The 23,711-nt window shown below is 44.8% G+C and overlaps 1 protein-coding gene across 1 annotated transcript in view; it reads left to right on the forward strand.

The window, feature by feature from the left end:
* The window catches only part of CACNA1E (calcium voltage-gated channel subunit alpha1 E), a 336,624-nt gene that overhangs the window by 272,576 nt on the left and 40,337 nt on the right, over positions 1 to 23,711 (forward strand). The window contains exons 26-33 of the mRNA XM_064370632.1: positions 10,242 to 10,338; positions 13,662 to 13,822; positions 14,378 to 14,515; positions 15,339 to 15,540; positions 16,337 to 16,501; positions 17,358 to 17,468; positions 21,395 to 21,478; positions 22,218 to 22,343. Of these exons, the coding sequence (XP_064226702.1) occupies positions 10,242 to 10,338; positions 13,662 to 13,822; positions 14,378 to 14,515; positions 15,339 to 15,540; positions 16,337 to 16,501; positions 17,358 to 17,468; positions 21,395 to 21,478; positions 22,218 to 22,343 (1,084 nt within the window). The remainder of the gene's footprint in view (positions 1 to 10,241; positions 10,339 to 13,661; positions 13,823 to 14,377; positions 14,516 to 15,338; positions 15,541 to 16,336; positions 16,502 to 17,357; positions 17,469 to 21,394; positions 21,479 to 22,217; positions 22,344 to 23,711) is intronic.

Here is a 23,711-nt window from a genome sequence, read left to right on the forward strand (position 1 = left end):
TTCTTTGTGCCCTTTGAAACATGGCAGTGGTGGCTTTGGTGCTGGTGGCAGGGGAAGCCTTAACACCCCCGGAGCCGAAGCCTCTCTATTGGTCCTCAGACCAGGTACAGTGCAGGGGCCCCCAGGAACCCCCTGGTTCTGGGGTCCACACTCGTGTGATGGATTGAGAGTTATGATCCATCACTTGCTTTTAGTCGTGTCACTTCTTGAACACTCTTCATTTTCTCCGGAACATAGATGGTCCTTGCTCAGCCTTCTCCATCTATTCTCTCGTTTGCCTTCAACTTTCCAAGCTTGCTGTGTCCATTTCCTCTCCCCTTTCTCTGCTCAGGGAGCAGCCTCCCACTCCTCCTCCTCTGGCCTTCATTGCGTTTGCCAAGCGAGGTCCAGGTAATGCTGTCTCTCGCTCATGCACCCATGCTTTCTAACTTTGCCTTGTTCCTTTCCTCATTAATGGCACCAGAGAATTCAGCTCTCCCATCACTTTGGTGGAGTTAGCCAGAGTCCCACCAGCCAACAGAAAGAGGGCCTGGCCTGGAGCAGAGAGTGAAATGAAGTCACTGAGCCTTTGTCCCCCATGGTCAGGGGCTCAGGCCAGCCCAAAGCCAAACGTGGGGTTGTCTGCAGGCTTGCCAAGCATCTCTCTCCTTGTGTTTACAACTCTCATTGTCATATCCCATATAGTTGCCCCATAATGTCCACCATTCAAATAACCTTGTTCCTGTCCTAGTCTCTCTCTCCTTCTTGAAATTGAACCTTGACTTACCAATGAGGCTTCTGTGAAGCCTATTGCTTAATAAACTTGAGCTGTTGATGGTGGTTGCCATGGTAGCATCTTTCTGTGGCTCCTCAGAAACCAGGACTGACATGGCATTCCTTCTACCACCCGGCCAGAGCCTTCTCCGATCCTGGCCCAACTCCCAGGAGCAAAGCCCCTCACTAAGCGGGGGAATGACCTCCAGCTGAATTCTCAGTGAAAGCTGCGGTGTCCCCTGAGCCCTCCTGCCGAGGCGCGTGCCTGCCACCATGTATGTTTTCTACAAGCATATATGTTGTTTATGTAGTGGCTGAAGAGAAGCCTGTTCTCCACAGCTGCACACATCAAGTAAAGGGAACGTTTATAATGTAAACCTGACAAATTCTGTTGGGGAACTTTATTGACTTTTGAGGAGGAAGGGAAGTGGATTTATTCATTTATTTATTTTTCTTCTTGGATTTAAGTGTGGGCAGAGCCGTGGATAAGAAAATAAATGGAAAGATACCCACATTGCAACTTTTCTGTTCTTTCCAATTCACTTTTACATTATAAGGCATTTATAAGAACGCCCGGGTCTCCTTCCTTCAGCCCAGCACCCCTGCAGAGAGGTGGGCAGAGTTTTGGCAAAGGTTGGGTTCAGGGCTTCCTCATTCTACTGCCCTCACAGCACCCGCTTTCTGGGCCACATGGAGACAGAGTGTTTTCTGACTATAAGTGTCCAGATCTGTGCCTTTTCTACTTTGAGGTTTCAAGAAAAGTCTGGTGAGTGGCTGGATCTATGAAACCTTCCTCTTTTTTCTTTTTCTTTCGGAAGAAGAGGGATTCTTTTGTGTGATTTTATGCGAAAGGACCAGAAACCGCTTTGCCCAGTTTCCAAACACCCTGTTGCCATCGTTGCTGCTTCTTGGCCTCCCGGTGGGAAGGCAGGGATGGTTACAGCCTTGGCATTTCTGGGGATCTGCACATGAGGCACATTCCCCTGCTTTGGGGGATCCCTCCCAACAACCAAAGTCAGCTGCCTTGCAGGGAGGTCATGAGGTCACGCAACCACTACCCAGATTGCTTTCATGAACCTTGGGGAGCGACTTGGCGAGACAGCTGGGCAGGGACAGCATCTCTAGAGAAATGCAGGAAAGGACTAGCACACCTGTGCATGTGTGTCTGTCGTGTGTGGCACCTGCACTCCAACCCAGGACCGTCACCCTCTCTATTTCCACTGCTCTACAACATATTACTTGACTAGCTCGATTCACATTAGCAGGTGAGCTCTCCTGGATTGGATTCTAAGTAGTAAAGTCACAGCTTATAATTGCCAGTCAGCACAAATAGTTTAACGGAAAAATAACTAGCAATTCTGCTCCCATTTCCTCCCCCGCCTCGGAACTTACCATGGCCTGTGCATCAGTCAGTCACACAGGCTCTGTGGTGGCTGACGCCAAAGCTTCCCATTGCCATTTGCCGTTGTAGCAGGGCACGGGGTGAGGTCAGGACTCCCTGGCACTCAGGAGATTTGGCTTACAGCCACACTTGGCCTTCCATTATTCAGTCCTTAGCCAGAAACGAAAAATATGAGTCAATCTGCCTCTTGATGCCAGAAGGAACTGGAGTTCCCACATTAGCTTTTATTACATTCTTTTCATTGAAGTATGTCACTTTCCTGACACTTGACACTCTGCCCCAGTCGCTGAGATGGATAAGGTCCATTGAATGCATTCAGCACTAGCTGTAGCACCAGAACTATACACACAGGCATGGACAATTTTAGATTTGGAGCCACAGAATATGTTCCTCTGGGAGCTGAGTGTGGTGGCTCATGCCTGTAACCGTAAGTCAGGAGGCTGAGATGGGAGGGTTGTTGAAGGCTGGGAGTTCTAGAATATGGTCCTCGGGTTCTGGATTTGCTTGTGGGATTTTGTGTTTTAGAAGGTGAGAATGTGCACGTGTCAGAAAGAAGTGGCTACTCAGCACCAAAATGCTCATACACACTCACGCTCAGCACAGCATCAAAACAACAGACAAACATTTCACCCTAAACCTGGCTGTCTTTTTCTCCTGTTCTTCACTATCTGCCTGTGTCTAAAACAGTTCCCTCAAACCTCCAGCATTGCCCCGGGACTTCTTTCTTGACAGAACTTCCCTCTTCTTGAACTGAAAGGGAAGTCTCCCAAAGGAACCAGTGACTGCACATTAATTGTGTAGGCAAAAAAAGTGGACAGAGTCCTGCTTCATGCAAAAAAGACCCATTTACCACTGAGCCAGACAGGCCATCCAGTTCCCCTGTTCTGTAGAAAAGAATGAAGGATTAAAATTAAATTTAGCCATCAGGTAGCCCATTAACTGTGGATTTAGGAGGCCAGGCGAAAAGGAATTGGAAGTTTCCAACTGTAAGCAGATAGGAGGATGTCGTTCCCTGAGAGTCCAGTTTAAAAGTCACCTCAAGAATGACTGCATCTGACGGTGCCCAGACAAGGACACTAAAGATGATCAAAGCCCATGGACTTTTGAGGTGCCTACTACTATATCATAGCTGCCTTGAAAATGGAGTCTGGGAGGGAGTAAGGAGAGACAGAGTGGGAGCCACATGAGGGAGTGTCTGAAAGGAGATAAGTCCTCAGGCTACCCGCTTGTGGCATTAAGCCCCAGCATGCATACTTTTTCGTGAACACTGGAAAATGTGTTGTCTGTCGCATGTGACATTGGTGCTGCCTAGGAACTGCCTATAGAATATTCATTTTGAGATCTTTATCTTATGGAAGCAATGGGTGTGAACACCCTAGTATTTTTTATCAACAGCACAAAATTGGGAGATGGTTGCTTGTAAAGGGGATCTCAGCCTGTGGCCACAGACCCAAGCAAAATGAAATGATCCAATCATGGGGCACTTCCCCATCCACGTGGTAACCAACAAGCAACCAGACCCAGATACAGAAAGCACCCTGTGAGCCTTCTCAACTGTGGGAAGAGCCCACAACTGCTGGATTAGTGGAAATTCCTCATAGTGCCCTCCAGATATAAAAGTAGATTTTAGAGTAATTCAGGTTAGAAGACTTCATCACGGACTTGGGGACCATCAACACAGATCATGCCTGCCACCTGCCTAATCCACATGCACGGGGACACAGCCTAGCATTTCAAATTAGTTTTCAGCGGGACAGGTGTATTGGTTGGACTTCTGCTGGCTCCAAGGCTACTTTAGAAAGATCAGCAGATGAGGTGTCTTTGGGTATGTTTAGAATAAAAAAGAAGAGAGACAACTAAGGCCACGGTCACCAGGTTGAATAATACAACTGCTAGAAAACAGATGCTCTGCTGTCTCCTGCTGCTTCTCAGTGTTTAGACAAAAACACGTGCCAGTTGGAGTATGGTGCTGTGTATGGCCAAGGAGGAGGCTTGCAAGAGGCCCTCGGGAGTATGTTTGAGGAGCTCATTGAGGTCCATGTGCAAGAGGGAAAGGATTGTGCACCAAACATTTAGCATAGAGCTAGTGCTCTGGTCACACGGCAAAGAAAGGTGGCAGAGTAACAATGGGTTGAGGGCTCGAGGGTGACCCCAAGAGATGCTGAGGCATGGAGCACGAGGAAAACTAAACCCCAAATGGCATCCTCTAAGCAGTGACAAGGTCAAAGTGCTACATTTAATATTTCTGCAGAAGCAGATGGACATATCCTTATCTGCAGGCCCTAGAGAGACAGGCACTGCCAGTGCAAAAGGGGAAACTTCCCCACGGGTCTTTAGAATTTTTGTAGTGCTTTCACATTCTTTATTTTATTTATCACTGAACAGTCCTGTTTTAGAGCTGAGAAGTGGATTGCCTGAGGTTTGACTAGTCTGACTCATTTGACTAGTAAGTAGCAAAGCCAGTTCTTGAGCAGCCTTGGTGTTCTGACTTGAAGTTCTGTGTCGTCTCCATTAGGCTAAGCTCCCTTCTACACATCATGTTCTAGTTAGCTCCAAGCGATTCACTCCTGTAAGCTAAGAGCAGTGGCTTGGCATAGATCTCTCCTCAGCCTGCAGATCCTCCTTTCTCTACCTGGTGAACATACAAGACCTATGGGCAGACGGAGGAGGCCATCCCTGAACTTACCCATCCTGATGTTTCGTCTGTAACTTGTTTTCCTAGGAACTCTCATGGACCCTAAACTGATTACAGGGAGTATGATAGCTCAGTATTTGAGCTCAGGAAGTACTGGTCCTTTTACTGTTTTCTTCTCTGGTTAAAACCCTCCAGTGGTTCCCATTTGAAAGGCACTGTAACATCTCAAATAAGAGCTTAGGTTTCAGAGTCAGGCACATTTAGGTCTCAATCCCAGCATTATTAATTATTAGGGGACTTAACTTTGAACCTCTGCTTCTTTGTTTGTAAATGGGGATTCAAAATAATAATATTTTGGTCTTGTGAGCATTAAATAAGGTAAAATGTATTTAATGTTGGATATAGTGCCAAGCGCTTAGTAATCGTATAATAAATGGTAGTTATTGTTGCCTACCAAATAATAGTCCAGACACAGTGAGACACTGGAGGCTCCTCACAGCGTGACCCCTCCTTCTGCCTTTCACTCTTGCAAGCCTGGCCATTTCCTGAGGCAACAGATTCCCTCAGATCCCTGAGCTATTCCCTCCTTGGCTCATGGGGGAGGGCAAAAGGGTTCTTTAGAACCTGATGTCCCTGGTCTGCCCCCATGGGTGGAGAGTCAGTTCCTGGCAGAAATCAACTTGAGAGCATGTGGTTTGAGAAGAGGGGAACTGGAAGGTGAAGAGCAAGATTACACTGAACGCTGAGTGATTACACATAAAAGATCTGGAAAGCAGCTTGACGACTGAGCTAGAAAATTCTCATCATTTACTGATGAAACAAGAGAAAAATGTGTCATTTATTTTTCCTGGAGAGCAGCCAGGAACTTACCAAATAAACAGAAAACAACTGAGTCCCAATTAAAGTGGGGCCAGTGCATCCTAGTGTGTGGAATTGTCCGCGGATTTTAACATTAGAGTCAATTTTTGAACCTGATAGAAATTAGGCAGTATAAAAAAATTCTTTATGATTTAGTAGCAGAGATTAGCAAAGTGTTATTGAACGTTTACATTTAAATGATTTGTAAAATGCACGTGAATTATTTCCAAAACTTGAAGAGTTCCTCCTTGTAGTTTGGTAAACATCTTCCTTGCAATCTTGTTGGCTTTGATAATGGCTTAAGTAACTCTTGTATGTGTGGATTTAGGAGCAGTACTTTGGCCTAGTGCATGTGTAAATGATATTGTAATTAATGGTGACTATATTTTGAGGCTTTTCTTGACTGTGGGGCTTTGTTATTCAGTACTCTTTTCATTTCAAATGGCAATTTTTAAATCAGTTAACAAATCTTGCCCATGTTAACAAAACTGAGGAGGAAAGCATATTTTTCTGCAGCTATTCAAATTCATAGCTTTTCAGTGGCACCTCTGCAGTAAGAAACCTGATGAAAGATGTGTAGAGCAATGACTAATTTTTTATTTTACTTTTGGCCTGTGTCTGATTGCTATCCCTGGCTCAGATCTGTGGGAGTTAGGATGGGACAAATAGCCCCCCAGTGGTTTGGCAGCCACACTCAGCCGTTAAGATTAGAGTATACCATTAAGAAACCCTGTTTTCCAAAACAAGGGACAATGGTGACTTTGTATTATGCCATGCGTTATGCAGTGTATGTGGCATAATACCCTACAGTGAATTATACCGTGATATTTTACTAGGATTCTGGGGGGAAATTAATTGAAGAGAGCAAATTATATCCTTTATCCAGGTGTGTGGGAGGAGCAGAAAATATTGTGTCCTCACACAGAAGATGGGTGTCTATGAGCATGACCTCTGAGAACCTTTCCAGATGCTGCAGGATAGAAAGGTCTCCGAGATGAGGACTTGAGCTAAGCAGAAGGCCTGGGGGGTGTGATCCTAGCCCACCTGCTCATATATTGATCTCCTACCCTATTCCCACGTCTTAGAGATATGACAGATTGTCCCTTAGTTCTTCCTTAAGACAAATGTAGCCTGGGGAAAGGGAAACCTAGGTAGTTATTTCGGTAAATTTTTTAATTGAATGATTTCATTTTTCCAATGGTTATTTGTGTGCTTGTTTACCTGAGGTCTGCCTTCCCTCCTAGACTAGGTAAGTTTCAAAAGGTTGGCAACCTCATTTGTTCACAACTGTATATCCAGTATGCAGAAAAGTTCCTGACATATATTAAGGACTCCACAGATGCTTGGTATATGAATGAATAAAGGTGTGTTTGGCTGACCTACCACATGCCCTGTCTTGTATGTGAGAAGATAGATGCTGGGGAAGATATTTCTGTCCTCTGAAAAGTAGGAGGTTATCACATTAAGGATTTAAGGTTTATAAGGTCTTGGGTCTAATTCCCAAATCACCATTTATTTGGCATTTATAGTGAAAATGAACAATTTTGAATATGGGATCATTTGTTGAGTAAAATGATCATTAGAACTCTTTGCTTGTGACATACGGTAGTGGAACATAGGTTTGTGATACATTGGCCAAAAAAACAAAAAACAAAAAAAGTAATCTTCATCACAATCTGCAACTAAGAACCAAAACCTGAATTATGGGCACTTCTTAGCAGCGGACCAGGATAGGGAATCATGAGATGCAGGTTCACCTATGGTTCTAAACTTACTCAGTGAGTGATCTTAGGTAAGACACTTCCTCCTGCGGCCTGTTTCCTTTGCAGCTGAGTGGATTTCAGGGATCTCTTCCAGCTCAGAAATTCTGTGCGCTGCTTGACAGAACCTTGAACTAAAACCTGCTGGTACGGAGCTTTAGTGGTTAAGAACGAGAGCTCTGAGCATCACACGTGCTTGGGTTCATGTCCCAGCTCTGTCAACTGATGTCAGGCTCTCACTCAGCCTCTCTGAGTCTCCTCTGTGAAATGGGGATAGTGATTCCTATGTGCTAAAGTTAGGAGGTTTAAATAAAGGTTTGCACTAAAATTGCTTAGCACAGAGCCTGGCCCAGAATAAAGAATAAATATTCAAAAAATTTAAAAGTTAGTTGTCATTATTTCTATCTTGAAGATATTTATGCCGTGACTTATTTTAAGTGCCTCACCCATAGAACTGGGATGATTTTTCATCTTCCGGTTGCACGATATGCTCACAATGGACAGGTGGTCATTTAATTTATCAAAAGGCAAACTTTGGTGTGACTTCATGATCTTGACAGACAAATGCCTCCCCCACCGTATTTCAAGTTGGTTTCCTGGCGTTGCTCCTCTGAGCTTCTGAGAGACATCAGTATGTCCCTCGCTGAGTGGTTGCGTGTCCCTCTTCAGATGAAACCCTTCATAAGCGTAGCCATGCCAGTGTGTGAGAGAGTTTCTGGCCCAGAGCAGGCATAGTTCCTCCAGCCTGGTTTCTTATAAATTCACTAGAAACAGAGTTTGTCTGAAGACTACATAGGAAGTAAACGCCGGCCCCCTGTTAAACTAGGCCCCATGGAATAACGAACAATACCCAAAAGTCTATGTGGCATTGTCACTTGTGCTGGCAAAGGGCCTTTGCCCCCGCAGGTTGGGATGGTGGCCATGGAGCAAATGGTGTGCTGGCCCTTCCTTTCACAAAGGTGTGGACACTCTAAGTGCCAAGGCTGTGGGCGGGGTCCCCTGGGCCTGTGCTTCTCTGATTTCCTGTCATTGTAAGGTTCTCTCTTCTCCCTGAAGTGTTCTGACTGGCTTCTCTCTACCCCAACCCCATTTTTTTTGTTTATTTTGATTTTCTACTGCTCTCTGATTGGATCCTCCGCAGGAACGCTTTGGGGTAAATATGTTCAATTATCTTTGAAGTAAAAGATAGAAGGAATGAGTTGGAGGAGTGAGAAAGTATGCTTGGGAGGGAGGGGCTTATGCATTGGGGAAAACGTGGTCAGTTCTTATTTATAAGTCCAAGAGATCAAAATTAGCAGTCACCAAGCCTTCTTGGGAAGCCATCATTCTTACTGGTTTGGATCTGTATTAGGCTCATATGTTGCCTCTTTTAGATACGTAGACAGATGAGCCCTAATCCAGTGAAATAATTTGTAAAATACACCAAAGCCCCTGGATGCTAAAGACCGTGTCAGTGCAATGATTTTGGATGATTTCTATTCAGATCTAGGATTGAATAAAAGTAACTTGTAGGTCATGGCCTATAATCATTAAAAGAGTCTTAAAATAAACATTCTGAGCAAAGTCAGCATTCCTCCAATTTGATTAAATATCTTTTGATCTTGCTTTCTGTGAAAGAATAGAGGGACTTGCATCTCCCTGTCGAGGGTGGGGTAGGTATGGCAGGAAGGCAGAGGGGAAAAGTAGGCAGAAGCCCTTGCACTTCCCACCTGATGTTCTGGGCCCCATTTCCTCAGACTGTTGGTGTAACAGTCATCTGGGTCAACATGAGGAAACAGACAGAGCCTGACTCCACTGTTTATAGTCTTGTTTTCCACCTTTTGTGTGTTTTATAAATGACAATTATTTGAATTGAATGCAAAGATTTCAGGGGATGAACAGGTAAGAAAGAGAAATGCAAGTTGATTTATTCATTTCATTCCTAAAAGTAACAAGAGAAACATATTTTCACTATTAGGAATAAACCTTTCTAGGTGGCTGAGTAGGGAGGGTCATTAGCTGTAGGGCTGGGATAAAGGTAGCTGGGCCTGCAGTTGGGCCTCCTCCAGCCCAGTGAGTCTCTGCAGACTGTGCTACGTGCACACTGTCTGCAGTGGAGGGGTCTGCGGGAAGAGCCAGCCGCACAGAGGTGCTGGGGTGTGAGCCAAGGTCCTGGCTAGAAGCCTGCATAACGTGCTTTCTCTGGAACACGTGGACCAGTGAGGGTGTCATGTCTGCCACCACCCTGCCTCAGCTTGCTCTCTCCTGCACTAATGAACTGTGCAGTGGTGACAAACCTACGTTAAGTCACATGCCCTGATGAGACTTGCTCTCAACTCTGGGTTCATCAATTCAGCAAATATCACTTGAGAACCTATCACTGGGCAAGCACTGGATTAGGCACAGTGGGGATCTGAGGTGGGCCGCTGCTCACGTTCCCTAGTTGACTGATGCATCTTGCATTTTCATTGTGCGGGTGTGGTAATCGGCAGCATTAGACTGGCGGTTAGGGAAGGAACTGTTGATTAACATATGTGCATGGAGGCCTCTGTGTGCCTGTATGTTCCTCCGTGTGTGTATATATAGTGGGTATGTGCATGTGTTGGTGTTTATGCATGTGGATGTGTGTTTATGCGTGCACACTGGGAAGTGATTTGAGAATATTCCTGAAGCATTTTTTGTAGGATGTCCCTGGAGTCAAATCTGACTCAGTTTCTGGCTTCTTGCCTACATCTCTCCCATATATTTCTTCTCTTTTAGCCTGTTGTTACTAATGCCATAGTTTGAATGTCACTTTTATTTCTCCACCCACCCCCACCATTCCATATGATTCCCTGGGGGCTCTCCCCTGCAGGACCAACAAAGGACGGGACATCAAGACCATCAAGTCTCTGCGGGTGCTCCGAGTTCTAAGGCCACTGAAAACCATCAAGCGCTTGCCCAAGCTCAAGGTAGTCTTTACAGAGTTCGTTCCCATCAAATCCCCTTCTCCAGTCATCTCTCTTTAGCCATGGCTGGCCTGCTTTTGGAGAATTTGTTCTGGGAATATTCCTTTTTCTCACATGGATATTGAAGTGAGAATCGGCCTGAGCTAAAGGTCTTAGTTTCAAAGGAAAATTACCAACATCCCAAGAAATCTATAAGAAAGCTTTGCCTCTTTAGTCCAGACCTAGATGGTATCTACTCTCCCGTGTGACATGTCATCCAAGAGGGAACCCTGTGTGGCTTTGTCCTGGGGCCTCCTGTGTCCCCAGTGCAGACCCGGAACACCAGAATGGAAGCAACGGGAGCCCCCTGTGTGTGTCGTGTCTCCATATTACTTAAGGCCAAGTATCCAGGGATATTTTCTCTTCTCATAACCCTGGAGTAGGAGAGGCTCTTCTAGCCCTTCCTTTCGTAATTTTGAGGCACAGATAAGTCAGTAATTTGTCCAAGGTCATGCAGTCCATTTTTGGCAGAGGCAGAGAAGAAATGGGGAAGTAAGCTGACATGAATTAAGTTATTTCTATTGCCAGGACCTTTACTAGGAGTCTTACCCAGATTTCTCTTTGTCTAATACTCTCCCTGCTCACCTCCCCTGGGGCCCCACCTTCCACAAGCCTTCCTACCTCTTAGGAAGGCTTCCATGACTTATCACACAAGTCTGCTAGCTGTTGAACCTGCCTCCCCTACCCCACCTACCTTGCTGTTAATGGAAACTGAGGCTCCATGGGAGGAAAGTTCTTTTTCCCTCAATTCCTGTGAATGAAAGCGAGCCACTGCCAGGGAGAGGACCAGAGCTCCTGGTTTCCAGCCACAAAGTCTTTCTGCTGCTTAGGCTGCACAACCAGCGAAGCCCCATCTTCAGGGGCTACACCAGAATACTTCCCAGCAAGCAGACTCAATTCCCTAACTGCACATCACATGGAATCATGCAGCCCTGGTCAAGATGTGGGCCATAGGCCACCTGCATCAGGATCACCTGGGTACTTCTTAAAATCCAGTTTGCTGGCCACCGAAACACAACAGAGCCAGACTCCCTGTATGAGAGGCTTGGAATGTGCCTCCTAAATCGGCTTCCCAGGTGACTCTTAGCATATAAGTGTAGTTTGAGAACCCCTGTCAACATTAAAAGGAACCCACTTAAGTGCCAGGCTCAACTCTGGGACTTAGGAACTATATGACCCAGGGCAACTTACTTATTCTTTGACTTTCTTTCACATGGGAAATGGGGACCCTTTGTAACTCACACATCCGTGGTGTGGATAAAATGAACTGACATGAATGGTCCCTGTTAGAAAACTCAGCAGTTCCTCTGGAATGCCTGGGCTGCTCTCCCAAGCCTGCCACAGAGGACACAGCTGGGGGAGGGCTCTTGTACACTTTACTCTCCCTTGCTTCCCAGTTCTCACTTCCTATTGGATTCTCATCACCTCGGATACTCTTTGCCCACCCCAACCCTCTTCAGGCCTCATAGCACTGCTTCCCCTTTCAGCCATCTGACTCTGCAGAAAGGGGGCAAAACTAACTAGGGTTTTTTGTTTGTTTTTGAGATGCAGTTTTGCTTTGGTTGCCCAGGCTGGAGTGCAATGGCGTGATCTTGTCTCACCACAACCTCCGCCTCCCGGTTCAAGTGATTCTCCTGCCTCAGCCTCTCTAGTAGCTGGGATTACAAACATGCGTCACCACACCCAGCTAATTTTTTTTTTTTTTTTTTTTTTTTTTTTACTAGAGATGGGGTTTCTCCATGTTGGTCAGGCTGAACTTGAGCTCCCGACCTCAGGTGATCTGCCCTACTCGGCTTCCCAAAGTTCTGGGATTATAGCTGTGAACCACCATACCCAATCACTAACTAGGTTTATGAAACAGAAGAAAAGTCACTTCTGAGAGGCCCCGATCTGACTGAAACGTGGCTACCTCAGAGCCCAGGGCCCTGGCCCACTGCATGGGCTCCCAGAGAGAGACACCCATGCTCCCAAGGAAGTGGCCTGGCTCACTGCTCTCATTCGTGGCTACCCTGCCTTCCCCGCTGGAGGAGGCCCTTCTCACAGTGTCAGCTGTTTCTTACCACCTTCCTGCCTGACGAAGGCCCAGTTCGGCACCTGCCCATAAATACTCATTGGGTTCTGCCTTGCACCCCACAGAGTGTGGCCAGGCTTCCTGGGGCCCTGACACTGATCAGTGTTGTCAATGCTCCTGCAGGGGAGGGTACAGTGGGCCTCAGGGAGAGCACAGACAGGCTTGATGAGATGAGTTAATAGGCTAGAGAAAGCACCCTGCAACCTTACTTAATTCGGTTAAATTATGAAGGCTAGTTCCTCGCTCTGCAGCTCCATAACCTGAGGGAGACATAGGTGGCTCTGATGACTCCACAGGGCTGCGTGTCACTCACATTCCCCGCAGTGTTGAACTAATGAAACCAGCAGTGCTTCACCCAGTGCTGCAAAGAAGTAGCTGCACAAATGTGGCACCACCGTGGGGCTAGACTGTCCTGTGAGCTAAACCTAAAACCTAGAAAATAACCTAAAAATGGCCCGCAAGGTGTTGAATTCTCATGAAACTCCTCAAAGCTTAGGGCCTGGAGTGGAGGTCTCTGGAGGTCTGCAGCCTTTTAACCGAACTCTAAGTCCCTGGTTCTATCTGCCCAGCCTCCCCGTCTCTAAGAGAAGGTGTATATGGGTCTTTCCCACATTACTTCTGTTGGTCTTCATCCCAAATGCAGCACCTTCACTAGAGAACATTTACATGAAGTTCTGAATATAATCATAAATGTATAAACTTGCATATTAGTGAAATGAACAGAGATGACAGTGTATTATCATTACCTGATCCTTTTAGAAAGGTAAGGAGAAAACAACACATAATCAATATATAAATCAACTCCAAGGATGTCACCAAATAAAGCACGAGCTATTTAAAGACTAAATTGGGCTAAATGATCTCAAAGATCCTTTTCAGCTTAACACTTCTATGCTTCACGCTGAGCGGAGTACCCGTCCCAGGGTCTCACAGAGGACCTCATTCCGTGCTTGATAGCATCTGGTTTCTACTGCTTTGGGTCTACGTTCAGATTCAGAGCATGTGCTCCCATCCCAGGTGGGAGGACCTTGCAGTCATAACCAGCTTAGAAGCCAGCCCTTAATCTCATGAGCATCCCCCACCTGTTAGCAGGGAACTCTCTCCTGGGACACCTTCTTAGTGGCGCTGGGTGGTGGTGGTGTGACCAGCTCAGCTCCAGGCAAGTGTGGAGACCGTCACGGGGTTCACGCAGCAGGGCTCTTTGCTCTGTCCACAGGCCGTCTTCGACTGCGTGGTGACCTCCTTGAAGAACGTCTTCAACATTCTCATTGTCTACAAGCTCTTCATGTTCATCTTTGCTGTCATCGCAGTTCAGCTCTTCAAGGGAAAGTTCTTTTATTGCACAGACAGTTCCAAGGACACAGAGAAGGAGTGCATGTAAGTGCCACCAGCACATCCGGCTTGATTTTGCTGAAGCATGTCCTGATGAGCCAACACCACCCCCACAGGTCCACCCTCCTTCCTTTCTATCCTACCCATCTCCACTCTTCTTTTAGCAAAAAGACAAAACAGGGAATCAATAAACTTTTTATTGAGCATGTCTTTTGTGTCAGACATGAAAACCTGAGTGTAAAATGTCTCATACCATGACAGTTTACATCTGGTTTTCATTTTAAACCCCTATTATAGCGAGCTATTGAAGTGAGTTTTATTTGCATATTACACAAGTGGAAGCTAAGACTCAGAACGTTTAAGCAAGTTACTCCAGGTTACAAAGCCACTAGTAAAAAGGTTAGGATTGAATCCCATATCTCTTGGGCATCAGAGCCTGTTTTTGCTCCATGGCAAAAATACCTGCCTTAATAAAACTCCTTTTGCCTTACGCATGTATGGTGATCATCATTACCCCACATTATTGCGGTCTGTAGAATGTGCTGATTCTTCCATGAGCTATAGTGAGAAGGCCCTCTTTCATTTCTGCTCTGGTTTTAGAGGCAACTATGTAGATCATGAGAAAAATAAGATGGAGGTGAAGGGCCGGGAATGGAAGCGCCATGAATTCCACTATGACAACATTATCTGGGCCCTGCTGACCCTCTTCACCGTCTCCACAGGGGAAGGATGGCCTCAGTGAGTGATTGTTTGCGTGCTCATTTGTGACTGTGATAGGTCCCCGTGGTTGCCTTGAGAAGCTGACTCAAGATGAACAAGGCTCACCCTTGGTTATGATATCAGGGAAAGTAAGGGGTTTTGAGAAGGTGAGACGGGCAGAAAAGAGGAAGAATGAAAATCCTTCAGGCAAAAATGGAGAAGGGGATGACAACGTCTGGGAAATATTTGAAACTCTTAATGTTGTAGCCAATAATTGAGGAGTTGAGTGGAGCCATCTGACTTTTGTGGAACAAATGAGTTTTGAACAGCCCTTTACCCATAAGGAGAGTCCCTGAGAGCTGTTACAGACAGATTTATCCTCCAGGTAGTCCCTGCACTTGAGAGCCTGAGGACTGAGGGTTAAGAATGAGTTGGCAAAACCTAAGACACTTCCTGTCATCATGAAGACCACAGAATACAGGTCTGATGCTGCCCACAGCTGAAAGCTAATTTTTCAGAGACTTAGCAATGATTAAGACACCACTTTCTGGTGGCAGCATGTTCTAGTTGGCAGCAAAATGTTAAATGGAAATCTGGGAGTCTCTTTGTATTGAACATGACAACCTAAACTATAAAGTGCTGTCCCTCTGTTGCTTAGGAGTTGAGTGCATGATGGAACAGGGGCTAGAAAGAGAAGCAGATTGTTGACAGCAGGATATGACAACTTGGGTTTGGACTCAAAAAAGTTAAGGGAGGATCTGCAGAGTCAAAGAAGTCAGATGAAAAACTACAATAGGTGGCACGTTTCCTAACAATGCCAAGACCGTCATCCACCATCTGCCCCCTCATTCTGTCCCCTCAGAGTCCTGCAGCACTCCGTAGATGTGACAGAGGAAGACCGAGGCCCAAGCCGCAGCAACCGCATGGAGATGTCGATCTTTTATGTGGTCTACTTTGTGGTCTTCCCTTTCTTCTTTGTCAATATCTTTGTGGCTCTCATCATCATCACCTTCCAGGAGCAGGGGGATAAGATGATGGAGGAGTGCAGTCTGGAGAAGAACGAGGTAACAGCAATTGGTCTAAAGTGGGGGGCTGCAGGGGCTCCAGGAAGGATTCCTGGACCAGCAATGTAAGGAAGGAGGACTGCATACAGAAGAGGGGAAAAGTAATTATTCAGCCATTAAATAAACATTTTTCTGAGCACTGTTTAAGGCCCAGGTATGAGGCACGGATATCTGGAAGATATATGTAAGATGTTTAAGAGGCAGTCTTTACCTTTGTGTGTGCATAGTCTAGAAAACAGAGAAGTGTGCCACAATAATAACATCAAATACCTGCTTATCTGACGGTGACCTTCCTTGGTATGTATTCGTTGTAAGGGCAGGGAATGTGTCCTACCGCAACCTTTCTAGCAACAAGCACAGTTCTGGCACATGGTAAGGTTTCAGAGCTTTTTAAATTTTTTTTTTTTTTAATGATAGAACTGAACTAGAAACTGTTAGGGACTGTAAGAGAACTATGACATAAAGTGCTATAGAAATGCACAGGTAGGTAGATCTTTACTTCTGACCCAGTGCATCAAGGAAGGCTTCCTGCCGAAATAGCTCAGCCGCATGCTGTGTAAAGGAGTATAACCATGAAGTCTTAACTCCATGTGAAACACCTCCAGTTCTGTGTACTTCTTTAAGGCGATGCCATGTCTATAGTTTTGTCCAGGTGACCCCAGTTGCCATCTTTACTGGCCCAGCCCTGCCCTTTTTCTCATTCACCGTCCTCCACTTCTGAGCATGGAACATAGCCTGCCACAGTGCAAGGTCTGAGGGATATGAACTTGCACTAATAACCGTGACTTTCTTGCAGAGGGCGTGCATCGACTTCGCCATCAGTGCCAAACCGCTCACCCGCTACATGCCGCAGAACAGGCACACCTTCCAGTACCGCGTGTGGCACTTTGTGGTGTCTCCGTCCTTCGAGTACACCATTATGGCCATGATCGCTTTGAACACCGTCGTGCTGATGATGAAGGTGAGAGGAGAGAGGCACGAAAGCCGGCTAAGCCCCAGCAACATTTCCCTCTTAGGGCAACTGGGAAGACACCCCGACATCCCAGCCTGTCACTCCTTTACCTACTTTTCCATCATGGAATCCTTTTGTGATTTTATTTTGTTCAACAGCCCAATCTCTGGGGAATTGGGAGTCCACTGAGCAAAAGGCAGCGAAGCCTATAGTAGCCATCCAGGGGCTTGAGAGACCTGAGATGGGAATGGGAGGCAGCTTCAGACAAGGGTGGAAAAATCAGGAGACAGAGATCATCATCATGGGGTCTAAAGGAGCCTTGGAGTATTTGGAGAGGCTCATCCTATTTAATACTAAATGACTAACTCCAGTAAATCACTCTAGAAAATGTTACGGCCAGGCGCGGTGGCTCATGCTTGTAATCCCAGCACTTTGAGAGGCTGAGGCAGGCGGATCACGAGGTCAGGAGTTTGAGACCAGCCTGACCAACATGGTGAAACCCCATCTCTACTAAAAATACAAAAATTAGCCCGGTGTGGTGGCATGCATCTGTAATCCCAGCTACTCGGGAGGCTGAAGTAGGAGAATTGCTTGAACCAGGAGGCAGAGGTTGCAGTGAGCTGAGATCACACCACTGTACTCCAGCCTATTAAGTCATCTAGGTGGGGTGTGGGCCTGTTTCCTTTGTTGTGTTGCATAGAATATGTAGTTCTCCTCTCCAGCCTCGAAGTCCATCTCTCTCCCTGCACCACACACCAGAGCGTCCCACAGGGCAGGAATGAGAGATGGCCAGCCTCCGTGACATGCATTCCCCCTCTTACCTTAAGGCTGTGATTCTTCCTCTCTCCTTTTCTCTTCCTGGCAGTATTACTCTGCTCCTTGTACCTATGAGCTGGCCCTGAAGTACCTGAATATTGCCTTCACCATGGTGTTTTCCCTGGAATGCGTCCTGAAGGTCATCGCTTTTGGCTTTTTGGTACGTTGCTGAATCCTTCCCAGCACCAGGCTTTCTCTTTCTGTTGGGCGCCTTCTCAGCCTTTGTTGAAAGGGAGGTGGTTACTGCTATTCTAGAAATCACCCACCTAGACGTGGGCTCATTTTGTCTGCCCAGTAAACTGCTGTAGAGACAAGATGATGTGTGAGCAGGTTGGGAGAACGGGCAAAGGAAAGCATGTCCCAGGTTGATGCTCATGGAGCCATCAGTGCTCGTCCTGTCAGCAGTCCAGAGGTGGCCATCACTGGATTTTACCAGAACTGCGATTTATGTGTAGATGAAGGAGCAAGCCAAAGATTGGACTAATAAACTTTGCTTATTTACCAGTAAAAGTTGTAAGAGTTTTATAACACAAATGGGAAAGTACGTATCCCCCTTAGCCTCAAACATAGCAAATAATACATTTTACCTATTAGTCCTTCTGCCATTGTAACATGAAGAGTAATTTCTTCCAGAGGGACTGTAAGAGATTCTTGGACCAGCATTGTAAGGAAGGACTGCATTTCTTAACTTGACTAAGAATTAGAGAGAGAAGATGGGAAAAGTAATTATTCAGCCATTAAACAAACATTTTCCTGAGTACTGTTTAAGGCCCAGGTATGAGGCACAGAGATCTGGAAGATATATGTAAGGTGTTTAAGATGCAGTCTTTACGTTTGTGTGGGCATAGGCTAGAAAACAGAGATGTGTGCCACAATAATTATTACTTATGCCTATAAAGACTAATGACCTTTAAATGTGCGTGTGCATGTGTGCATATGTGTGTGTGTGTGTGTGTGGAGTGCAAGGGGAAGGATCCTGGAATTAAGTTTGAGGGGGTTTGGGGATGATGTATTTTTCTGGCATGAGCCCTCTTTTTTCTTCTCCTCAACTACTATTAATAATTATAATTGTCTGGAAAATTCTTGCATCTGTTCTCAAGAGTGTCAAGAAAACCTAGCCCTTTGCTTCAGTGTCCTATAAACAAGATAATCCCCTCTGCCACCCTCCCCCACCTTGCTTCAGTGTGTGCCGCGAGTTCAGTGGGATGCAAGCCCACGTGACAGCTGTTTCGCACTTTTAGGGCGTGAGCTACCATTTCTAATTACGTGTGTATACAGCTTTCCCTGCAAGAAGGAGAACTTTGCTTGTTATCTGAGTAAGTGTTTGTCTGGTAGCAGCTTTAACAGGAACTCTGGGCTGAGTTGGATAATTGCGAGTGTTGATTGCAGGGGCTGCTTTTGGCCTCCCAGTGGTTCTTTGAAAAACTATTAATTTGATCATTTTGGGCGGAGAGTTTAAGGGAACCAATTGCAGGTGGCTGCATTGTGTTTGCCTGACTCTCTTTTGAGTGTTTTGAGACTTGGGGAAATAAAAAAGTAGAAGAAACTACCACCAACAAAGATGCCTTTATAAGACAGTCTAGCCCTGACCGGGGGAGCTGAGAGAGAGGGAGAAGCCAGCAGCACAACAGGGAAGGTTGTTTCTCTATGCATGTTGATTACTTGTATGTGGTGTTGACATTGTCTGTGACTTAAGTCCCATTATATGTCTAATTATGGTGAGTGCTGAATATATACTCACAGCCTTAACTAAATTCAGCCCTTGAAGCCTGCCTCCTTCCCACCCTACGCCCATGTTTTCATTCATGGCCTAGAGGCATTTTCACACTATAAAAGATACCACTAATTCCGACAAGTCTTTACGTTGTTAAGGCACTCTAAGCTCTCAGACTATCCTAATATATACTATTTCATTAGACCTTCTCAATGACTCTGAAATAGCCAAGGCAGACGTCACTGTCATAATTGCCATTATTGTTGTTGTTATTTTAAATGAGGAAATTGACATTCAGAAAAATTGTATATATTCTTAAAGATTACACAATGAAAGGCAACAGAACTGCAAGGCAGAATGGGAATAAAAAGGGAAGGGAAAAAGAAAAAGAGGGAAAGATGTAACATACGTTGGTTGCCTATTAAGAACCAAATGCTTTACATATTGTAGATAAGCATGCTTATTTTCGTTTATGGATGTGCTGGAGCTCAGAAAGATTGAATACTTTGGCCAAGGTTAGTAAGAGGTAGAGCCAGGATTCAGACCCTGTTCTGTCTGACTTCAAAGCTCACAATAATCTACTAGTCTACATTACACTATACTATTCTGTACCATATACCACAGTGTGCTAGTCTATACCACAGCATGCTATTCTGTGTCATAAAGCATCCTTAACTGGAATCCAGAGCTTCTGGTTCTCTGAGACCTAGATCCATGCACCAAGATTTAGGAAGAATTAAAACCAAGAATTAGGACGTTCACCCCAGGTTGGACAATAGGAGAGCCCTGAGAATTGAAGGGTTCGGAGACTTAATTTAGCTCTACCACTGATAGACTAAATATTCTAACGGAAAGTGAGTTTATGAAACTGTGTGCTTCAGTTTCTCCACATGCCCCCTAGGTACATGTGGCTTTGGAATAAGCCCTCTCTCAGCCTCATTTTCTCATGCATAAAATAAGGATAACAGTAGCCACCGTATGGCCTTAGCTTCTTTTTTGTAGGTATCCAATTAAATGACATTCATAAGGTTCTCCGTGGATGCTCATTAAATGTAACTCCTCTCTCCCCACACGCCTTTCCTCTCTTTATTGGATATTTTCCCCTTAATCCTCTTGCCAACTCTTCCATTCAGGACTCTACAAACTTGGGGTACTTATCACTCCCTGCCTCTAGGATCCATGAGATGAATGAACAAGTTGAAAGAAGGCCAAAGGCCTGGTCTAGTGTCTGGCTCATGTCTTAGGAATTCAGTGATGCTAGTTTTGAGGCTGGGAAGGGGTATACTTCTGCACTGCTCTGAGAGTCTCTTGTTTCTTATTCCAAGGATAGAATAAAATAATCCATTGTCCTGTGGTCTTGCTGAAGATCTCAATTACAGGTGTTTGAAATTTTCTCCTCCTTGTACTTTCTTTGTCTTCTCTGGATTTCTGCAGTCTGTTGATTTAAATCTCTGTTTTCTGTGTTACAGACCGCCCTTAAATGTCCCAGGGGCAAGCAAGTGAATTTTTTTGAGATGCGCGTGTCCTGTTTGTATGTTTGTTTTTAAAGGAGCATAGTCTAAGGTCTGTGTTCATCTGAGCCTGGGAGATGGATGCATAGTCTTCCCTCTTCTGTGAAATGGAGTGTTATCTGGTTGGTGGATTTTCCAGGCTCTCTATGTCACCTTCAGCCCACCCATTTTATTACTGCTTCCTCATACTTAGCTACGTCTCCTCAGAAGGTGCAACAGCAGAGAAAGAGGGGAAAGATGAAGTCTGTTCATCCTGTTACCCATCAGTGGTTGGTTTGAAAAGGCTCAATGGAGTTAGAAGGAGATTTCAGCACATCTGTAACCTTTAGTCACTTATGACTTGGGTCACCTTTGTTGATAGTTGTAAGTCAGACTGTATTTTATAGGGCACTTGATACAATGTAAATAATTTAAAAGTTACAGCTGTATGACTGTGGCAGTGGTTTCACAGGTACAAATGTATCCCAAACTCAAGGTATATACATTAAATATGGATAGCTTTTTGTCAATTGTGCCTCCATAAAGAGATTTTTAAATAAATACATAAATATTTGTGAAAAGTAAAAACCAAAAAAAAAACCCTCTTTTTTTTACATATGAGCTTTTGGTGACAGTTTCAAAAATAAAGTCTTCAAATAGTGATGGAACTGCTTTCCAAATGAGAAATTCCCAGATTAGTAAAGGAGAAATGGCATCTCTGGTTAGAAATGGGAAACTGAAGCCAAAGTAAGAGTGAACTTACGCATGAATTGACAAGTTTTATTTCCAAGTGACAAACAAAGTTATATAATGAAAGATGTCATTTGTCCTTTTTTTCCTTTCCTTTTTCTGACGTTCCTATGACTGAATTCAATTCGGCAGAACTATTTCCGAGACACCTGGAATATCTTTGACTTCATCACCGTGATTGGCAGTATCACAGAAATTATCCTGACAGACAGCAAGGTGAACGGCTTATACGAACCATGTCTGTAAGCTTGGTCCTGGAGTAGCAGTTTAAAAACTCTGTGCATTCAGTCCATTTTTAACCCACCACAGCACATGGGTACCCCCTAAGTGTTGGGAACGTACTCCCTCCCTGCTCGGCTTTAGCTGGGGAATGCAAACTTGAGAGTGGCATGGCTCTCCTGGAAGGCTTTGTTGATTTGCATGACTTGGGTAGCAGACATCTAATAGGGTAGGTGGAATAGATGGTGTCAGAAGAGAGCTAGTGTGTATAGATTCCACTAGATTCTCAGAGGAGGCACAGTATCTTTGCCCTCAAAGTTCATAGACCTGATTTGTTTCCGTAAATTTGTTCCTTCTGAAGACAACTTGGAGAGCTCATGGTAACTCTCTGAATATTCGAGGCCAACATGTGCTAGAGGGATTCCTAGATCTGCTTTTTTTGGCATCTAAGTGCAGACTTCAGGCCCCTCAGTAGAAGACTAGAGAGGCTGGTTTTGTGTGCCAGGTACCCTTCTCAGGTACATCCTTTACCCTTCTACCTGGGGATAGAGAGCAGGCATGGGAAGGCTTAGGAGATGTGCCTCACTGGCCAGCCCATCAGCTGGAATTGGGGTTAACAAAGACAGAGACTGTGTCCCATTTATCGGAATGAGGGATAAATACACAAATACTCATGCTTAGATTTTTCTAAATGACCGTAATGTTCCTAATTATATGTTTCCTTTTGATCCACCAGCTGGTGAACACCAGTGGCTTCAATATGAGTTTTCTGAAGCTCTTCCGAGCTGCCCGCCTCATAAAGCTCCTGCGTCAGGGCTATACCATACGCATTTTGCTGTGGACCTTTGTGCAGTCCTTTAAGGTAAGAGGTACCAGCAGATCCTCTCTGAGGGTTGTCATGTCAGACAGCACAGCCAGGCACCACTGGCATCATTACCTGAGTTCCTTCACCTCTGGGAAGCTGAAGCTAGTAGAATGCGTGTTTGTTAGAAGCATTCAGTAGATACCACACCTCTTACTTACAGCACAGCTTGGCTTGCCTGGGGTCAGCTTATGTCTACTGGATAGAATCTTATTTCAGAAAAACACCTTGACTTTGTGACTCAGACATCCTCTCTGTCTTACTGAGACAGAGGACATGTTTACAAGGTGTGCCTCATCCCTAGAGATTCCAGATGCTCCTGAGTAACCCCATCCACGTAACCGCCCATCATCTGCAGTCAGATATCGTCTGCACTTTCAGGGACTTTTGATGATTTTATTTCACATGACAGTTTTTCAAAGTACTCATTGAGTTGCGTTTCATAGACAAGACGATTCAAACTTAGCCCCACCTTTGTTTTTATCAGCATTTATTTCCTGAGCCACTGAACATAGGGTATACTAATGGTCACCTCTGTGTCCTACAAATAAATAGAAACATCTGTGTATGTTAATAGGATGTGTTTCTTTTGAACAGTCTCGTGAAGCTGTGAAGAGGTGTATATGTAATAAATATAAGTAAAAAATTGACAGCTGAGACCCAGACTTCCAGTAAAAGTTTCCTAAGCATACTTAAGTATCTTTGGACTCTAGCAAATATCATAAATTAGTTGTTTTTAAGCTTTGGGGGAAAGATCTTAGTGTTGTTCAAATGCCTGTTCTTATTAAAATGAGTTTTTCAATGAATGTGTTTAAAAATAAACTTGATGGAATTAAGTCACTCAAAGATGAAAAATTCACCAAATTGCCTTATATTAGTTATTTATATGGTTTAATTAAAAATTAAGCTAAAGAAGGCAAGGAATTGAATTAATGGTTTCTCATCACTTGGAAAAGGATTTCTGCTCACATCCATCGTTACTGATTTACTTCTTCATCGAGGACCTGGGAGTTTGAGATGTGAGATCAATTTTAAGGGTGTTCTGGTTCCTAGGAGCGACCTTGACATTTTTATCCTATCCAGAGCAATTGTTTGGCATAATGACTCCCACGGAGACTTCACTTCAATGAAAACTATTTTTCTAAAGATAGATACAGAGGAGGAATCTAAAACCTTAGCGAGAATTTTCTGACTCTCAGGTGATTTTGGATTTAGAATTGGAAACACAAGATGCTTTAAAACCTTTTTTTTTTTTTTTCCAGAGGATTGCCCAACAGACTTCACTTGTTAGTGAGTCTCTTAAGAAATATGTGTCATCCTGTCATATTATCACAATCACCAAGTCTCTGAGAAACCATATACTATTGA

Source organism: Aotus nancymaae, unplaced genomic scaffold (assembly GCF_030222135.1).
Source record: "Aotus nancymaae isolate 86718 unplaced genomic scaffold, 86718_ANA_hifiasm-v0.15.2.pri h1tg000108l, whole genome shotgun sequence".
In the NCBI taxonomy this organism is placed as follows: domain Eukaryota; kingdom Metazoa; phylum Chordata; class Mammalia; order Primates; family Aotidae; genus Aotus; species Aotus nancymaae.